This window comes from Lagopus muta, chromosome 24, assembly GCF_023343835.1.
Source record: "Lagopus muta isolate bLagMut1 chromosome 24, bLagMut1 primary, whole genome shotgun sequence".
NCBI classification, from domain to species: Eukaryota; Metazoa; Chordata; class Aves; order Galliformes; family Phasianidae; genus Lagopus; species Lagopus muta.
Genome location: NC_064456.1, coordinates 1,912,421 through 1,929,082, shown reverse-complemented (window position 1 = coordinate 1,929,082; position 16,662 = coordinate 1,912,421). Strand labels below are relative to the sequence as shown.

General features: G+C 49.8%; 1 protein-coding gene across 18 annotated transcripts in view; it reads right to left on the bottom strand.

Moving 5' to 3' along the window:
* Positions 1 to 16,662, bottom strand: part of NFASC (neurofascin) — a 77,695-nt gene that overhangs the window by 45,457 nt on the left and 15,576 nt on the right. For 13 of the 18 annotated variants that reach the window (XR_007373290.1, XM_048926450.1, XM_048926459.1 and 10 more), the window contains exons 2-3: positions 1,781 to 1,945; positions 19 to 36 (exon numbers count right to left, since the gene is read on the bottom strand). Coding sequence is in view for 17 of the 18 variants with exons in the window: in XM_048926450.1 (XP_048782407.1) it covers positions 19 to 36; positions 1,781 to 1,874 (112 nt within the window). In the remaining variant the exon portion in view is untranslated. The remainder of the gene's footprint in view (positions 1 to 18; positions 37 to 1,780; positions 1,946 to 16,662) is intronic. The other 5 variants (XM_048926457.1, XM_048926453.1, XM_048926464.1 and 2 more) reach the window with 1 other exon arrangement.

Genomic DNA, 16,662 nt, shown 5'->3' with positions numbered 1-16,662 from the left:
ATAGAAGGCAGCACTTACATTCACTCTGAATACTTGCTGTTATTTCCAAAGTGCAAGCATAATGAAAAAGAAGAAAGAAGGGTTAATCGAGGGGCTAACCCCGATAAACACACATTATGCACACAAACATGAAAACAAAACACTGTCATTGTGGAGTCTGCAAATCCTACATACGACTGATTTAACAATTCCAGCATGTTCTAATCCACCTACTTACAGTTATACAGCAGGAGACGCTGGTGAGCACTCAGAGAATGATGGAATGATAGAATATCCTGAGTTGGAAGAGACCCATAAGGACCAATGAGTCCAAGTCATTGTTAGCTGCTAACAATGTGCAGCCTCTGGGAGGGTTGGGGGTCCAAAGAGGGCATGAAATGAACTCCAGTGTACCAATATCTATATCCCATATGTAAGATATATAGGTATCTATCCCATATATAGATAGATATTTAGATCCTCCAGCATCTCCAGTGCTGGAGGTGATGATGCTCTGCTATGAGTCCATGCTGTGCAGCAGGGAGGAGGCTGAAGAAGCGGTGAGTTGCAAAGACAGGCTGCCTTCAGCAGTTCTCCACCAGCTGTCAGCATTTCCCTTACTTTTCTAAGCTCATATTACACGTAAGCATCAAAATCACTCTTTTTTGACAGAAAAGCACAAGAAAGAGCAGAAGACTGCTGTTTGCAGACCTACTCAGTCATGCCCAATGGCTCCCATCTATGTACTGACTGCCTGCACATCCAAGCTGTGTTCATCTTGCCAAATTCCCAAGTTGGGAACAAGGGTGCCAAGGGCTGACCCTAGGGAACAAAATTATGTTCATCCACAATCATTCGGAACGGAGTAGAGCAGGAACTCACACTCAAGTCTCTCACAGATAAGAGATTGCATGGGACCCCCACCTCAAGCTTTCAGTCACACAAGTATTTACTTTCCCCTCAGCAAACCAGAGATTTCCCACTCTCTCTCTTCACGTTGTTTCCAAAGAACCCTGGTGCTTCAGCCCGACTACAGACAGCAGCACAAAGCAGTGCTTTTGCCACTAATGCACCTCTTGCTGGAGGATTTCTGTGCATTGCACTGTCAGAACAGATTCCCTGCAGCTACAGGCTGATTATTATTAACAGCCTCTACAGGAGGAAGCTGGGACACAGAGAAATTATGAAACTGGTATCCAGACGAGTAGCTGGAACAGAGCCTCTGAGCCATGACTTAGCAGCTTGCTCTCAGTACAAACCTTCATCCCAAGTGCACCCAAACGAGCCATACATTTCTCAGACACCAGCCTGAAGATGCTGTTTAGTAGAAACACCCCTTGCCCCCTTCCTCCTCACCCCATATCCTCAAACTCTCTGAATAAAACATAATGAAACATAACTCGTGTCTCATGTTTTACCAAAAGTCCCAACAGAGATAAAAACTGTGGGATGCTCCACTTTAAGTCTGTGGGCTAAAGGTTTGCTGGGGGTGGGCTTCTCTACCAGCTTGGTGTTCTGCCTCTTTTTGATGGGTGGCTTTTGCTCAGCTTTCGAGTCAGCAATTCAGGTGGATTTCTGGATGAAATGACTTAAAAAGTGACTTAAAAAGAAAAATATCCTAAATAGTTGGTTGGAGCAGGAAAGATGCCTGGTGTGCGTATCTCTTCACTCTGCCTCCACAGCCCTTCAAGCAGGAAACCATAGAATCACAGGCCTTGGAAAAGACCACTGAGATCATACAACCCAACCATCAGCCCACCCCCACCGTGCCCAGATTCAGAGGGAGTAAATCAGAACTTACAATCCAGAGGGACTTCGATGGCGTTGATGAGGTGTTGGAGGCACAGAGCAAATGCAATCCCTGCACAGGTGAGCTGGTGGCTGTGCAGGACCATTTTGGATGTCAGGATAATGCTATGACCTCACCTGCTCCCCCCAGGAGAGCTGATGGCTGTTGGGTCCTCAGCTGCAAAACACAAAAAGCCAGAGGTCAGCACTGCTATGTCCTGCATTTCTCTTCCTGGGACAGAGAGTTTGCAAGCTGAAAATATTTGTACAGAGGGACAAAGGGTGTTAATGGTGCCAGAATTATTTTCCAGGCCATGTTTCCAGTACTCAGCCCATGGTCGCTGCCCTTCCAAGGCATTTTTTGTTCAGTCTTTGTGGTTACCTGGGCTCAAACCCCTGAGTTCTGTTGAGTTCTCCCCAAGGAATGCTGGAAAGTTGCCCTGAGAAGTGAATGCTGAACCACGTGGGAGAAAATCAGAAGGATGGTTTGCTGTTTCACAGAACCATAGAAATGCAGAACCATGGAATCATAGCATGATTGGGCTGGAAGGGACCTCAAAGACCACCTCCTACCAACCACCCCACCGTGGGCAGGACTGCAAGCCTCTAAACCAGACGAAACAGGCACCAGATGATGCTGCCCAGGAGTCAGGAAGCTCATAGCTGAATTTCATGCACAAGACCGAACAAACAGTAAAACCCAGCTTTCATTCTGGACCGAAAACAAAGAGTTGAATTCCACTGAAGGAAGAACTACAGAGCCAACGAGAGCCCAAAAGGTGCTCCAGCACTGCTGATGGCCATTCCCCTTCCCAAAAGAGCACCGCCTCTACACACTATGGGAATATTTTTGGACTGATGAGAGCAGAGCACAAATGCAGCATCTCTTTGTGAGCTGCTTTGCCTCTATTTTCCAGGAGGCAACGGGGCTCCAAGGCTGTGTGGGGTCAGGCAATGGGATGATGCCTTCACCCCTGCACACATCCAGGAGCCTGCAGGGACTGGCAGCGCATCGCTTGGAGTTTTCATAGACATCCATTTGATTTTGCTGTTAATAAGCCCACAGACAAACTGCAGATTAAAAGAGAGTAGAAAGGAGGATGAATTATCTTATCTGTACCATAAAATTCCCCGCAGAAAGGCTGCTGCACCACAGAGGTGGCATCACAGCTGAGTTACAGCTCTGTCTGTAATAGAGCTATAACAGCCGGGCAGCAGACATCCAGACAGCTCTCAGCTGAGAGCAGAAACAACGCCAGGGCAGCAAACAGTGGAAAATCCCCAGTGCTGCTCTTTCCCATCTCTGTGCAGCCCTGCACTGTGCAGGGACGGCACCGACAGGAGAGCAGCACAGAGGCCATTTGGCAAGCAAGGAGAACCTGGGTCATGAAATATAAATCAGTCCAGCTTGGGCTGCTGCTGCTGAGCCCCAATGAGGCTGATGTGGGAGGAAGGGGGCTCAGGACAACAGACAGAAGCCGGTGACAGGTACTGCAGGGAGCCAAGCTGACAGCTGTCAGCCAGCCGACAGCCCTGACACATGGCCTGCACAGCTCTCCTGCACCCCAGGCAGGGGCACAGCCAGTGCAAGGCAGCTCCTGAGAACGTTTTTCCCATTGCCCCTATGGAGAATAGGCAGTGTTTTGTCATCCTTGCAGGGTTTTGCCCTCCCTAAAGGAGATGCTGCTCCTGCAACACACCCTGGAATCATAGAGATGTCTGGAAGACATCAGGGTTATTCAATAAGAAGGGATGGGTAAGGAGAACCCTGTGCATCCTTCCCAGACCAAATATGCAGCCCGAGATTAACAGCAAGATGTTCAGCCCTAAAGATTTACTGTGAAGCATTCCTGACCCTCTGCACACATCTGAATCTCAAGGATGGTCCAAATCAGAGCCCAGAACAAATCCCCATCCCTGGGCTGAAGCCCAAGCGAAGTCACCAGCCCTATGTGTCCCCGTTACACCAAATTATGGGTTGCAAAGGGGCTCAGAGGGGAATTCTACTTTGATCTCTTTTTTGTGCTCATTCAAAGGATTTTCCAATCCAGTCGCTGCAATAAAAACAGTTGAAGGACAAAATAATTATAGGACCGGGTCAGTAATTAAAGTCATGTCCAGGATTTCCACAGCCCTCAGGGAGCAGGTCGTGCTGAACGAAGCCTTTCAAATTACTTCTTTAGCTTTCTGTCTAAGGGAAGATATCACTGTGATCTGTGGTCTTCATTATTTAGAGCGCTTCATTTCTCCAGTTTCAGCTTAAAGTGAGTAATGGATAAGCTGGTTTTATGCCTCTCTGTTACTATGCAATAGTTTGACTTACCAACTAAATCAGCCAATACTGCAACCGGATATTTAGCAAGGCTGAGATTTGTAGCATCCTTCCTATGCTCACATACTGGTGTTTCACATAAAGAAACAGCACAAAATGCTTTAAAACTTCCTTCCTTCCTTCTGCTGTGTAAGGCAACAGGCACTTGAATACCTGTATGTGCTGCTTTGAGGTCAGCCACAGTGAAAGCAGTGTCTGTGACATGAAGGAGAAGGATCCTGGCAGAGGCTTGGGAGATGTCTACATACATGTGTGCATTAAATGGAAATGCAAACAGGACTTAAAGTCCCTTCCAACCTAAGCCATTATAGGAATCTATAACTGAATCCAAACACTGATTATATGGAGTATACAAAGCAGGCAGCTGTGCATCCAACTGATGGACACATCCCAGCCATCGCCACGTGTGCTTGGACTGGAAAAACAAGGGCTGTGTGAATCAGAAGGGAGATTTGCAGCAGTGCTGCACTGAGGGGATGGGAGCCATGGGGACTCAGCTGATCTAGACCAAAGGAAGAGGGAAGAGCAGCGTGGGAGCAAAGCAGGGACCACGTGAGAATGGCTCAGGGAGGGCAGCCTGTATGGCACGTGTGACCTTGCATCCACGCAGAGCATTGTCAGCACTGCTAATCCAAAGAAACACGAACAAATAACAAAACTCACAACAAAGCACGCCCAAAGATCATCCCCTGCCTTTAGGGGAGCAACAGCCAGGCTCTTTCCAGGGCAGCTGTGGGTGCAGCAGCACAAAATTTGTCACCGTGCCCATGTGTGTAGGTGGGCTGCTGGGGTTGGGAGCTGCAGAACAGAGCCTGCACTGTTGGGAATGTGGGCAGTAGGGGAACTGTCCCAGCACAGAGGGATGGGGCCCATAGCAATGGGTGTCTGGGGATGTTCCTGAGAGTGTCTGACAATGGGAGATACCCGAGTTGGAACACAGCTCTCATCCACTGATGCTGCTGTAGAAGAGGATGGGCAAATCCAGGTCCCAGCTTTGCTTTCCTCTAGCTACAGGCAAGGCAGCAGCAGGATGGACTCAGATGCTTTTTACCCCAATACTCCTTCATGGTTCAGAAGGGCTCTTCAATTTGCTGCTTTGCATTTCCCTGCTGTCCTGCTCTCAAGCTGTTAGTCTGGGTTGGGAAATGCATCCCTGATCTTGCTCCAGACCTCCTTCAGATGTTGTGTGAACACCTTTCACTGAGGAAAAGGATAAAGAACCCCAGGGCAGGGCCTGTGAAACTGAAGGTTGTTCCTCTTTGCAGGCAGAGGGAAAGGGTTCAAAGCAAGAAGGCAAAAATTTGACGCGCTCCTGCGGATGGTGAATAAATTGATGGGGCAATTCATTCCAGGGCTGAGAACACAGCTGGTGGGAGCAAATAGCAGCAGCCAACTCTGCTGGACCAGGATGGGAGCTGAAGGCTTAGAGAGGAGTCGTGCTTTCCATAGCAAAACAAACCAAATCTGGAATAACAGCACAGCAGTTAAGCAACTGCCCAAGGGTTGCACGGATTCAAGAGGAGGTGCAGAGAATTGGGGTGTCGGGTGCTAATGCAGCCCAGCAGAGATCAGCGTGGCTCTGTGGAGCTCTGCTGTCCCCCATCAGCAGGGGCAATTCCCCACCAGGTGGCTGCAATTTGCCTGCATTCCCACTAGCTGTGCTGGGAAGTTGGGTGCTGCTGAAACCAAACCTGCCCAGGTGCCATCGCTGCTCATTTCCCTGTGTGTTCTGCAGAGAGCTTCACGCTCTCAAGTTTCTGCTGATGGAAAGACAACGCTCATACATCCATAATTAAAACACACAGCATAACCAAGCACTTCATTCATAAACCACTCAAAATTCTCAGTGAAGATGTGAGGGCGATGATCCCATCACAGAACAGATTCACTCGAGGGCTCTGCGATGGCAGTCTGACCCTGCTCTGGCCAAGCCCTGGCTGTGGGAGGCATTCCCAAGCCACATCCCCACAGCCTTCCCCACTCCAGGAGTCCCAGCCTCACTGCACTGCTGTGCTTTGCTCTCCTCTGGAGAAAGGCAGAGCTGGGGAATTCCCCCTGGGTACAAACAACCACATGGAAGGGCAAGGGATAATGAGATGGGACCCTTCTGAGCAGCAATGGAAACCAATTCCTTCCCTGCCGACCCCCAGCCCAGCACTGTGAGGCACAGGGATCTCTGGCTGGAGTCAAATCCAATTAAATTATTCCACAATGAAGGATTGTTTGTGATCAGCTCATTAGGTCCAGCAGAACACTCTCAGTAGCAATTAGGCATTTATCCCTATTTATGGTTGTAAGAGGAGCAGTAAAACTCGAGCAGCCAGTGTTCCCAAGAAGATTCCTCCAGCACAATTTAACGCATCTCAGTCGCTTAATTAAAACTGATTGAATAGCACAGAGCAACATTTCCACAAATGAAAGCTCTTTTCATTTCAGATAATGAAAAACATTGATTTAGGGGGAATACATGCATGTGATTCCCCAGCAGCGACTGAAGAACCCATTTTCCCAGGACCTGCTCCTGCTTCGTTCCCCCTACCGTATATTGGGTGGGTTTCCAGGTTGCTGCCTTCCAGGCTGTAAATCCCCCATCTCCCATTGTTTAGAGCCTTTGTCCCAGGTGGCAAAATCCACCCTGCAACCTGCCAGGTACCCTCAGGACCCTGTGGAAGCAAACATGGCATTGCATAGACAATTCAGAAGGTAATTCATTCTCATATAGGGCTGCTGAAAGCATGGATGACTCCAGGGAGATGTTCTTTATCTATCACGACCCGTATCTCAGCGCTACATAAGTGTGAATTAATTTATCATCCTGTCCTTTTGGTAATGTAAGAAAATACTGTAGTTCTATTACAGAGAGTGGCTCGAGTCCAGGGAGGTTAAGTGTTACCCCAAGGTCATGCATGAGATATGGTGCGGGTGGGAAATAAGCCTGTAACACCGGAGCACTGAATTTAATCAGAAAATGGTGTTTAACCTTTACAAAGTGGTCATCGAGAGTGGAGAACAAACGTGAAGGTGCGAAGCTGTTTGCAGATGATGATGATGAGGCCTTTGCCAGCACCACGAGGGTGGTGTGGGGTAGCAGGTGCTCCTGTCTCTAGCAGGAATAGAGAGCTCTGAGGAGCTGCCCTTAGTAGAAAGCAAAGGTGCTCCAGGGCATCGCTGTTGCATGGGCTGAGCCTTGAGCTGCCAGCCTGTGGGGATGGGTGGGGAAGATGGGGCAACTGAGACAAAAAGGCAGAGGCTCCGAGCACCAAACCTTGTGTTGGTGCCTGTGGGAGCCAGGCTGGGGTGTTATGTCCCAGTGGAGCAGCTCCATGTGCAAACCCAACCAATGGCAATGCCAACCTCCCTGCAAGCTTCAGGAAAGAACCTTCACCGAGGTTGGAAAAGACCCCTGAGATCAAGTCCAACTGTCAACCCATCACCACCATGCCCACTAACCATGTCCCCAAGAGACCAATGAGCTCTGATCCTCCCCACGCACAGCAAAGCTCCTTTCCAGGGCTCTCCATCCCACGCTGCTCAGGAGACGCATGGCAGAGCAACAGGGGACACACCATTAACATCTACCCCGCTGTGTCCCTTGGCCACCCATCCAAGGGATGACAGCATCTGTCCCCGAGCGATTAGCCAACTGCTAATCACCCAGCAATAGCTATAAATAGCAAGCACTTGGGAAAATCTGCCTATTCCCTTCTGGCTCACATAAGTCTGCCCAGTATCCAGAAGCACAGGGATCTGGGGGGTCTGCATCACGTGCTCAAGCCTGTGTTTGGTCACACAGGTGGATAAGGGACCCTCAGGCCCCCATCAGCTCAGACTTGACCATGCTAAGGGATTTCCCCGAGCCCACAGCATCCCTTGAGGAATAAATACAGCCATCCCAGGATGTGCCACGGTAGCTGCCCCCATGCAGTGTCGCTCAGGTTAAGCTGTCCTGCTCTGCCGCATGGCAGCAGCCAGTGACATGATGCAATTTGGCACAAACATGCACGCCCTGACACCACAAGAAGGGTTCTCTCTTTGCACAGAAGAAAAAGGTTAATGAAGCAAAGCACGATGATCGGCCGCGTGCTGATGCCCAGGGGTTAAAAACCCCTGACTGCTTCTACATCAGGAAACCACTTTAGTGGCTAAATGAATTGGAGAATTGGTGTTTGCATCTCATGTTACCTCTCATAGGTCCTGGGCACTTGGGATGACTGAAGAGCCTGGGAAGAAGATATCAACCCTTCCATTCCCCTCCAGCCCCAATCCAGAGACCCCACATCAGCACAGGCAAACCCTGAATTCCAGGGGGGGAAAGCAGATGTACCCAGTGTAGCTTTCAGCCCTAAACCACAGAAAGATTCACATTCAGCCCTCGAGCCCTGCAGGCTTGGGACCTGTTTGCAGCAATGGCTGCAGCTCAGGATGCACTCAAACAGGGCTTTACTCAGTGCTGCCCATTCCCTGCTGGAAAATACAGCATTCAAAGGTGGAGAAGGACTTGAGCACTACAGCTTTAATTTCAGTCAAAGCATCTTGTTGGTATGGTATCTATCTGCACTCAAGGAAGAAAACCTTTTCAAGCCTATGACTTATTACTAAATTAGTAGCTGTTCTTCTGCTATGAAAGACTTGCATTTCCTGGGCAACTCCAACATTATTCCTTCAGAGGCTCCCATATCCTGAGCAGAAAGTTTCTATCCCTTCCCTGCTCTCTGATCCTGAGATGGTTCCTTCTGCTGTCCTTAGAGCATCACCAGGCCAGTCACAGTGAACCACTCAGGAAAGGCACAATTTTGTTCCTAATATGCAGGACACCATCCCCATGCTCCCTTCAGCTCAGGACAGCTAACCTACAAGTCCCCAACAGCACTGGAATCACCAGCCTTAGGAGCAGTCTTCTCATCCAAGCCACCTCCACATGTATCTCCTGTCTCCATCTGCGAGGTCTGTAACTGGATCACACGCAGGTGTCACCAACAAGATGGGAACACACCTGCTGGTGATTAATCCTGTAAGTGAGCTGTATTTACAGGCACCAGCTCAGCTGAGGGCCCTCAAGCTGTGGCATCACCTTACAGTCAGCCATGGTGTGTGGGCCATCCATCCATCCATCCATCCATCCATCCATCCATCCATCCATCCATCCATCGCCCAGGCGGGTCCAGAGACACAAGCTGCACAGAGCACAACTCACTGGGACCATTGCACTGGGTCTCAGCTCCATTCTCAACATAAATCTCCCCTAAAAGAGTCAGTGTAGGTAATGAAGCTGCTCTGTCTTTCCCAGACACGTGGGAAAGGAGCACATCTGGTTTCCATGTTCTGCAAAGCGCCTTTGACATTTAATTTCAAACCCCAGGCTCTTCAACAGTGGTGACAGAGCAAAGCAGCAACAAATCTGACATTTCATCCCTGAGCTCTCTGATGTACAGCCTTTAGACAGCACTACAACACAGAACAGTTTGGGGAAAAAAGGAGAGGGGACCCAAAAAGACCCAGCAATTCTCTAAAATATTACATAAACACACAAATAAAGTTATCTGGAAGGCTGCTTGAAAGGCCAAGTCTGCCTCTCTCAGGAGCACTGCAATTTCTTTTGCTGGGTAAGCAGTTTTCCTTGCCCTGTGCACGTGTGGATCCTGATTACAGGTAGGGAATCACAGGAGGGGAATCTTTAGCTCTCCTCTGTGCTCCCTCAGCCACTATTGAGATGGAACTGAGCTCTTGGCAGGGAACCTGAGCTCCATCACCTGCCTGCCATGGCTTTATAAACCCTCCACGAAAGTTACGCCTATAGAATAGAACAGAAAAAGGTGAAGTGTCTTGTAATGATTTTCCAAGAAGGGCAAACTGAATATCAGAAGTCCACCTTTTCAGCCCATTATCTCAAGGAAAATCCCCTAACTAGGCTGGGTTTCGGGTGGGCACTTCCAATAAAACCTCTTGGCCCATTGCAGATCCCACTTGGGATGCCCATTTCCTGCAAGTTCCTTCACTCCTTCCTCCTTCATGATAATATTTTAGGTACTTTTTCCCCCCATAGCAACAGCTGGTGAGGTGGAGTCGGTGGTCTACACACCTCCCACCCACCCACAACACTGTGCTGGCCTCATTCCCACCATCTGTCCCCAGCCCTAAAGCTCTGACAGCCTTCAACGACAGACAGCACGGCATCACCCGTTACAGCATCAAATTCACACTTTATTCATTACCCCCAAGAAGCAGCCTTTGCTCGGGGCTCACAGGGAAACACCACCCAGCGTTTCTCAGCAGTGCTGCCTTTGCACATTTCCTAGCACGTTTTTGCATTCCTCCCTATGAAATTCTCACCCTCAGCATGGCAGTTGTGAATATTGCCAGCACAGTCACTCCATCTGCCTTTTCTTCTTTTTGAGACCCCTTCAAAACTGTAACAAGTTAATTGGTAGAAGCACTTGGCTTCTACAGAATGAAGTTGGCACAAAAGCTGCTTTTAACCTTCAGGACTGAGTACAGGATGCAGATTACTTGTTTCCTGTGCCAGAAATCACTGAAAGGTTATGCATACAGAAGGATGAGGTTGGTGCTTAGTGTCACCAATAGCAGGTGATATCCATACCCAATCAACAGCATTGGAAAATGGATAGAAAAATCAACTGGTTTGTGCCCTGGAAAGACACTGGAACAACATAAGTGTCAGCAATAATTGATGGATATAGAAGAAAAAATAAACCACGGCTGCCAGACTAATTACTGTGTTGAGATCTGTGTAAGATCACTGCTGAGATGGTGGGCAGCATTGAGCCAGGTCAGCTTCAACAGGGGATGCACGAGCCAAGCAGCCTCGTCTCCCTTCTCTGGGCTGCAAAACATTTCCAACATCCCACAGGTTGGAGATAGGAAACACGTGTCCTGCAGATCCCAGCAAGCACTGATCTCCTCTCACTGACACGAGCTGCAAGCAGGGGGAAAAGTTCACTGGATAAATAGTGGTATTTAAGCAGAAAACAAAGGGGAATTTAAATATGCAGCTCTTCAACTGTCTCATCTCGAATTCATCCAGCCAAGCTCTGCACCATGGAGATGAAGTGCTGCAAGCATTAAGTGCAAAACATCGGTGGAAAAGCCATTAACACACTGCAGCTGACAAGCAACAGGGGGTAGGGAGGCGAGGTTGGCAACCAGGGGCTAAATCAGCAAGATTCCTGAGGTCTATGTGCCAAAGCTTGAACAAAAACACGGCTCTGGTTTTGTAGTCAAACACCTGATGGCCCTTTTTGCCCAAGTAGAGGAGAAGCCACCAGAATCACAGAATGGCCAGGGTTGGAAGGGACCTCAAGGATCACGAAGCTCCAACCCCCTGCCACAAGCAGGACCACCAACCTCCACATTTCACACCAGCCCAGGCTGCCCAGGGCTCCATCCAACCTGACCTTGAACACCTCCAGGGATGGACGGGGCATCACAGCCTCTCTGGGCAGCTGTTCCATCACCTCACCACTCTCACAGCAAAGAGCTTCCCCCTGATATCCCACCTGAATCATCCCTCCCTCAACTTCAAACCATTTCCCCTTGTCCTGCTGTTATCTCCCCTTTCCAAAGAGTTGATTCCCCTCCTGTTTGTAGGCTCCCTTTAGGTACTGCAGGCTGCAATGAGGTCACCCCGCAGCCTTCTTTTCTCCAGGCTGAACAAGCCCAGCTCCCTCAGCCTGTCCCCATAGGGGAGGTGCTGCAGCCCCCTGATCATCTTTGTGGCTCCTCTGGACCCCCTCCAACAGCTCCACGTTGGGCAGCACTGGAGATCACCAGCACAGGTAGTGCTTGTGTCCCTATGCTTCCATCCTCATATCCCCATCCCAATGCTATGTCCCCACCCCAGCGCAGTGTCCCCATCCCAATTCTGGTGGCCCCATCCTGGCTGTGATCCAGTTGGCAGCTCTGGCTCCCCTGGCCTGGACACGGCTCACAACCCAGCCGTGTTTTTCACAACTCGTTCCCAGTCTCCTTGTTTGACTCCCCCCAGGACAAAACACCATCTAGAAATGCAGAGCATGTTCCACGCTGGCTAAAGCGATATGGAAAACAGTAAATGTTTTCGGTTGTGTTTTTGTTTTTAAATCATGGTTTTGGAAAGAGTTTCTTTCTCTTTTCCTCTGGCACAAATTTAGCTGAGGCTTTCCAAGCCAGACCATTTGTGCACTGAAGGAGTTGTGTAAGCTTGTTTTGTGCACTGACTTTGAGACTGGAATAGAACCCAAAGGAAAGCTACGCACTTGCTTTTGATTTTACAGGTTCAGGTTAGATATTAGGGAAAAATCCCTTCCCTGTAAGAACAGTGATGCTTTGGCACAGGCTGTCCAGAGAGGTGATGGAGACACGATCCCTGGAGGTGTGGAGATGTGGCATTGAGGGACACTGAGGGCTGCCCAGGGAGGTGGAGGAGTCACCAACCCTGGAGGTGTTCAAGGAATGCTTGGATTTTGCATTGAGGGATGTGGTTTAGTGAGAACTATTGGTGGTAGGTGGATGGTTGGTGACCTTGTAGGTCTTTTCCAACCTTGGTGTTCCTGTGGTTCTGTGACATGGTCAGTGGGAATGGTGGGATGAGTTGGGGTTGGATTCGTCGACCTCAGAGGTCTTCCCCAACCTCAATGCATTCTATGATGTCTGCACCAGTCCAAACACCTGCAGGACACGAGGGCTGATGCTGGCTTCTTCCCTGCTGCCATGAAGTTGGGTGCTCACATCTCCCTGAGATCCAACAGCACAGAGCAGCCCAACCCACTCAGCATTTCCCCCCTTCACGAGTTTGTTACAGACTTTGATAACGCGAGCGTACGCATAAAAGAACCACATTAAGAAACCATCTCTCCCCAGAGACAATTCCACAGCTCGTTTATTAAACCCCCTCAAAGAACAGAGGGGAAAAGCCAGCTCCAATTGTTCTCAAGCCACAAGAAGGGATGAGAGCGCTGGGTTTTGCCTCCTGGTCTTGCTGCTGGTTTCACTCCTAATGAACCAAACTGCAAAGCAACGCCGTTATCGCATGAGCAGCTTTACTTTAAAACCAGCACAAACAAAGGGAGAGCAGCCACCAGATCACTTCAGGCTGATCCCAGATCCCCCAGCTGCACCCTGACATCCCATTGAACCACACTGCTGCATCCAGAGCCACCCTCTTGATTTGATGATAGGATTTTCACCATCACTTGCAGACAAGCCCTGCTCAATGCTTCCAAACGGTGAAGCAAAACCATTCCCAGCAGAAGGTGCCAAGGGACTCTGTTGAACGACCTCCAGCTCCAAGCAGGGCTTTTGCAATAGGGCTGCCCCAAAAGAGCTGCTCTTTGGGTTGATCCCAACCTGCACTCACTTGGCCAACACTTCCCAGCACCTCCACAAATCACCCTGCTCTGTCATTGCAGAGCCCATGGATGCAGCTCAACACAGCCTCAGTTTTTATTATTCCCCCCCCCCCGCTGCTCATGAAATGCTCTTTTTTATGATCTTGCAATTACAAGCAGCTGTTGATTTTTGCTGGATTGCTTTTTTTTAAACCCAACAACATTCTTTGCAAAGCATAATGGAAAGCACCAGGCATTTTCCAGGAATCTTTCAGAACAGAGAAAGTTTGGCACTTTGTTATTTGCGAAGGGCTGAATGGGTGCAATTAGCTTAAGAACAAGCAACTATCTATTCTGGGTAGCAACCTCAGGAGCCGTCATCTGGCATCCAAACACACACCATGTGACAAGTGGATGCCAAGCAGTCAGAGCCTCCCTCCCGCTCAGGCATGCATACAATTCCCATAATGTCTGCCTTCCAGCCTTCGCTCAGAGCTCCGGGAGCCAGCCCAAACCTGCAGCAGCTGTAACCCTTTGTATTCTTTGCATCCTTTCTTTGGGAAGGCTGCTATTTGGGAGGATGCCGTGGGACTGGATGCAAAGGTTGCCACTGCTGTCAGTTTAAAGCGAGGAGCAAAACTGGGGGCATAAACACAGCGTGGATTCAGCACCTCATTGAGCTGCACTGCGAGCATCTCAGCGAACAGATGGACAGCATCATATACAGCAGCACTGAGCCGCAAGCAGCCACCTCAGCTCGCAACTTTGCACTAGCAAAAGCTTCACACCTTGAGAAAGATGAGAGATGTGAGCTCAGAGTCCTTAATAAATGGGGATTTCCATGCAGGAGCAGCACTGAAGGCACTCACAGCACACAGGGATCAGAGCAGCAGGTCCAGGGCTGCCATCTCTCCATGAGCAGCGCTTTGCATCCCAGTGTGTGCCCATGGCAACCCACACTCATGCAGACGCCTGTGGGAAGGAGGGGAGCGTGGTCCCCACCTCAAAAATTATTCATGAGCAATTAGCGAGAGCTACAACAGCCCCACAGGCTCCTCCCTCCCAATTTAGACACAGCACATCTTAACATGCACCTTCTTTTCTTAGTGCATAAATAGGGTTTGATAGAATAGAGGCATTCATGTATGTTCTGTTTTGTTTTTAGGTTATGAGATCGGATTGTCTGGAGCAGCCAGGCAGAGGACATTGCTCTCAGCTCCCCTCAGCAAAAGGCCATTCATTCAGAAGTAAAAAAGGAAAAGGAAAGAGCATTTGGTCCCAATGGAAGGACTGAGTTCTGCTGCTCATATGGTGGTCGGGAATCCAGGGGTCTCCTTCCCATTCCCACCACGGCCCAACCAGCCTTCCCAGTGTTCTCAGCCCTATGAATTGGAGCCACTTTCCCCTTCCTTCTGCCCTAACAGGCAGAGCCAGCAGCCATCCCCTCCTGGGAACCCATCCCACATCCAACAGCCACTTTATGCTAATTATTTCCTATACACTTTTATGCAAATTCTTCCTACAGAGAGAGATGGCGTGGAAATGTATTTGCCATCCTTCGAGTCCCAGCAGAGCAATCATCTCTTCACATCAGCCCCTACGCACTCCTGTCCCCATCCCAGTTGCTAATGACATGCTGTAGGGCCATGGGAAAGCTCTGTGCATTGTGTCCTTCCCACCCCATGCTGCCGATGGCTCAGTGTGAGCCATGGGGTGTCATTCTGAGCTGCCTTTCACTGCTGAGGTTGCAGCGCACAGTTATGGGATGGAAGGAAAAACATGAAAGGTGGCAAAGCTGAGCTTCCCCCCAAACTCTGGTTCCTGTATTCCCAATTTGAGATGCTTCGTGAGCAGGAGGGAGGGAGGTGTCAGACTCAAGCTACATGCATGGGGTCTGATCTGCAGGCGGCTGTGGGTCCATGAAGACAATCCCTAGCAGATGCCTCATGGAACACACTGAAAACAAACCAGCAGCGAACACTGCTGTTGCTATCGAAGCTATTAGGATAGGTTTCCCAGCCAACCTTTTGAGAGGCTTTTATTTTAAATCAGATCAAATTACAGCAACAGACAGGTGAGGCTGATGCATACAACTCGACACAGCATCTCCGGAGCAACCTGGCTGCTATTACACCCTAATCATCCTGCCCTGAGGGCTGTGTCACCAACTGGAACAGCACTGGGAGGAAAGGGTGCATTGATGAGCCAGGAAGGGAGAAGCAAAGTGCAGCATCCTCCTCATGTACCACAGCGCTGAGGTCCAGCTGAAGGCGAGCAGGGAGGCAGATTTCCAGGTCACCAGCAAGCCTTCTGCATTCCTCTGAATGTCTTCTGGGGGCCTCCAGAGCCCAACAGCCCCCAGCAAGGAGGGGTTGAGCAAAGCAGACAAAGCCTGCCATTAAATAGTAATGAAAACGCTCTGTGCAGTTAGTGGAAAAGGACACTTATCACCTCCCCAAGGAGTTCCAAACCTGACTCGTGCCCGGGGGCTGCAGGGTGCTTTAATACCACCCCCCATTGCTTTAATGCCTCCTGCCACTGCTTTCATGCCTCCTGCCATCACCCTGGGGCTCAGTGCCTGTGCCCTGGGTTTGAGGAGGCCGCCAACGGAACAAAATCCCTCACACTCGGGCACAGCCCGGACCCAAACAAAAGCACAGCACTGTGTGAGGGAGCAGGACACACTTGGCTGCCCTGGGGATGCACCCAAGCACTGCAGATCCACCATCTCCTTCTGCAAGAGGCTTTTTAATAGCACAAATAGCCAGTGTCCCACTTCAGCATCTTGCACTAAATCTTTTGTCCCACTTCCAGATCTTGCACTAAAGCTCCGTGCTAAAAGAGGAGCATCCTAATCGAACCCAATGGTGCACGTACTTCTGGTTCCCACCAGCAGAGGGATGGGCTGCTGCCATCCGGCCCTAAAAGCAGCAATGAAGGGGGGTTGGGGCCACGCGTCATCCCTGCGTAAGTTGGGAACGGATGGAAATTGGGAAAGTCAAAAGCTGCTGTGATCATATATGTGAGAAACAGATTAACTCGTCCTTACAGCATCCCAGTGCCGACAAAACAGGCAGTAAGAGCAGGCAGTGAGTGAGGCAGTCAGGTGCTGCACAGCCCCAAACGATGGGGACAGAGCTCAGCCCTGCCCTGCTGCAAGGTGATTCTCCTGGTGCCCTGGGGAATCTCAGGCAGACTTTCCAGCCCATCCTACAGCAAAGCCCGAGGAGGAGAAAATCC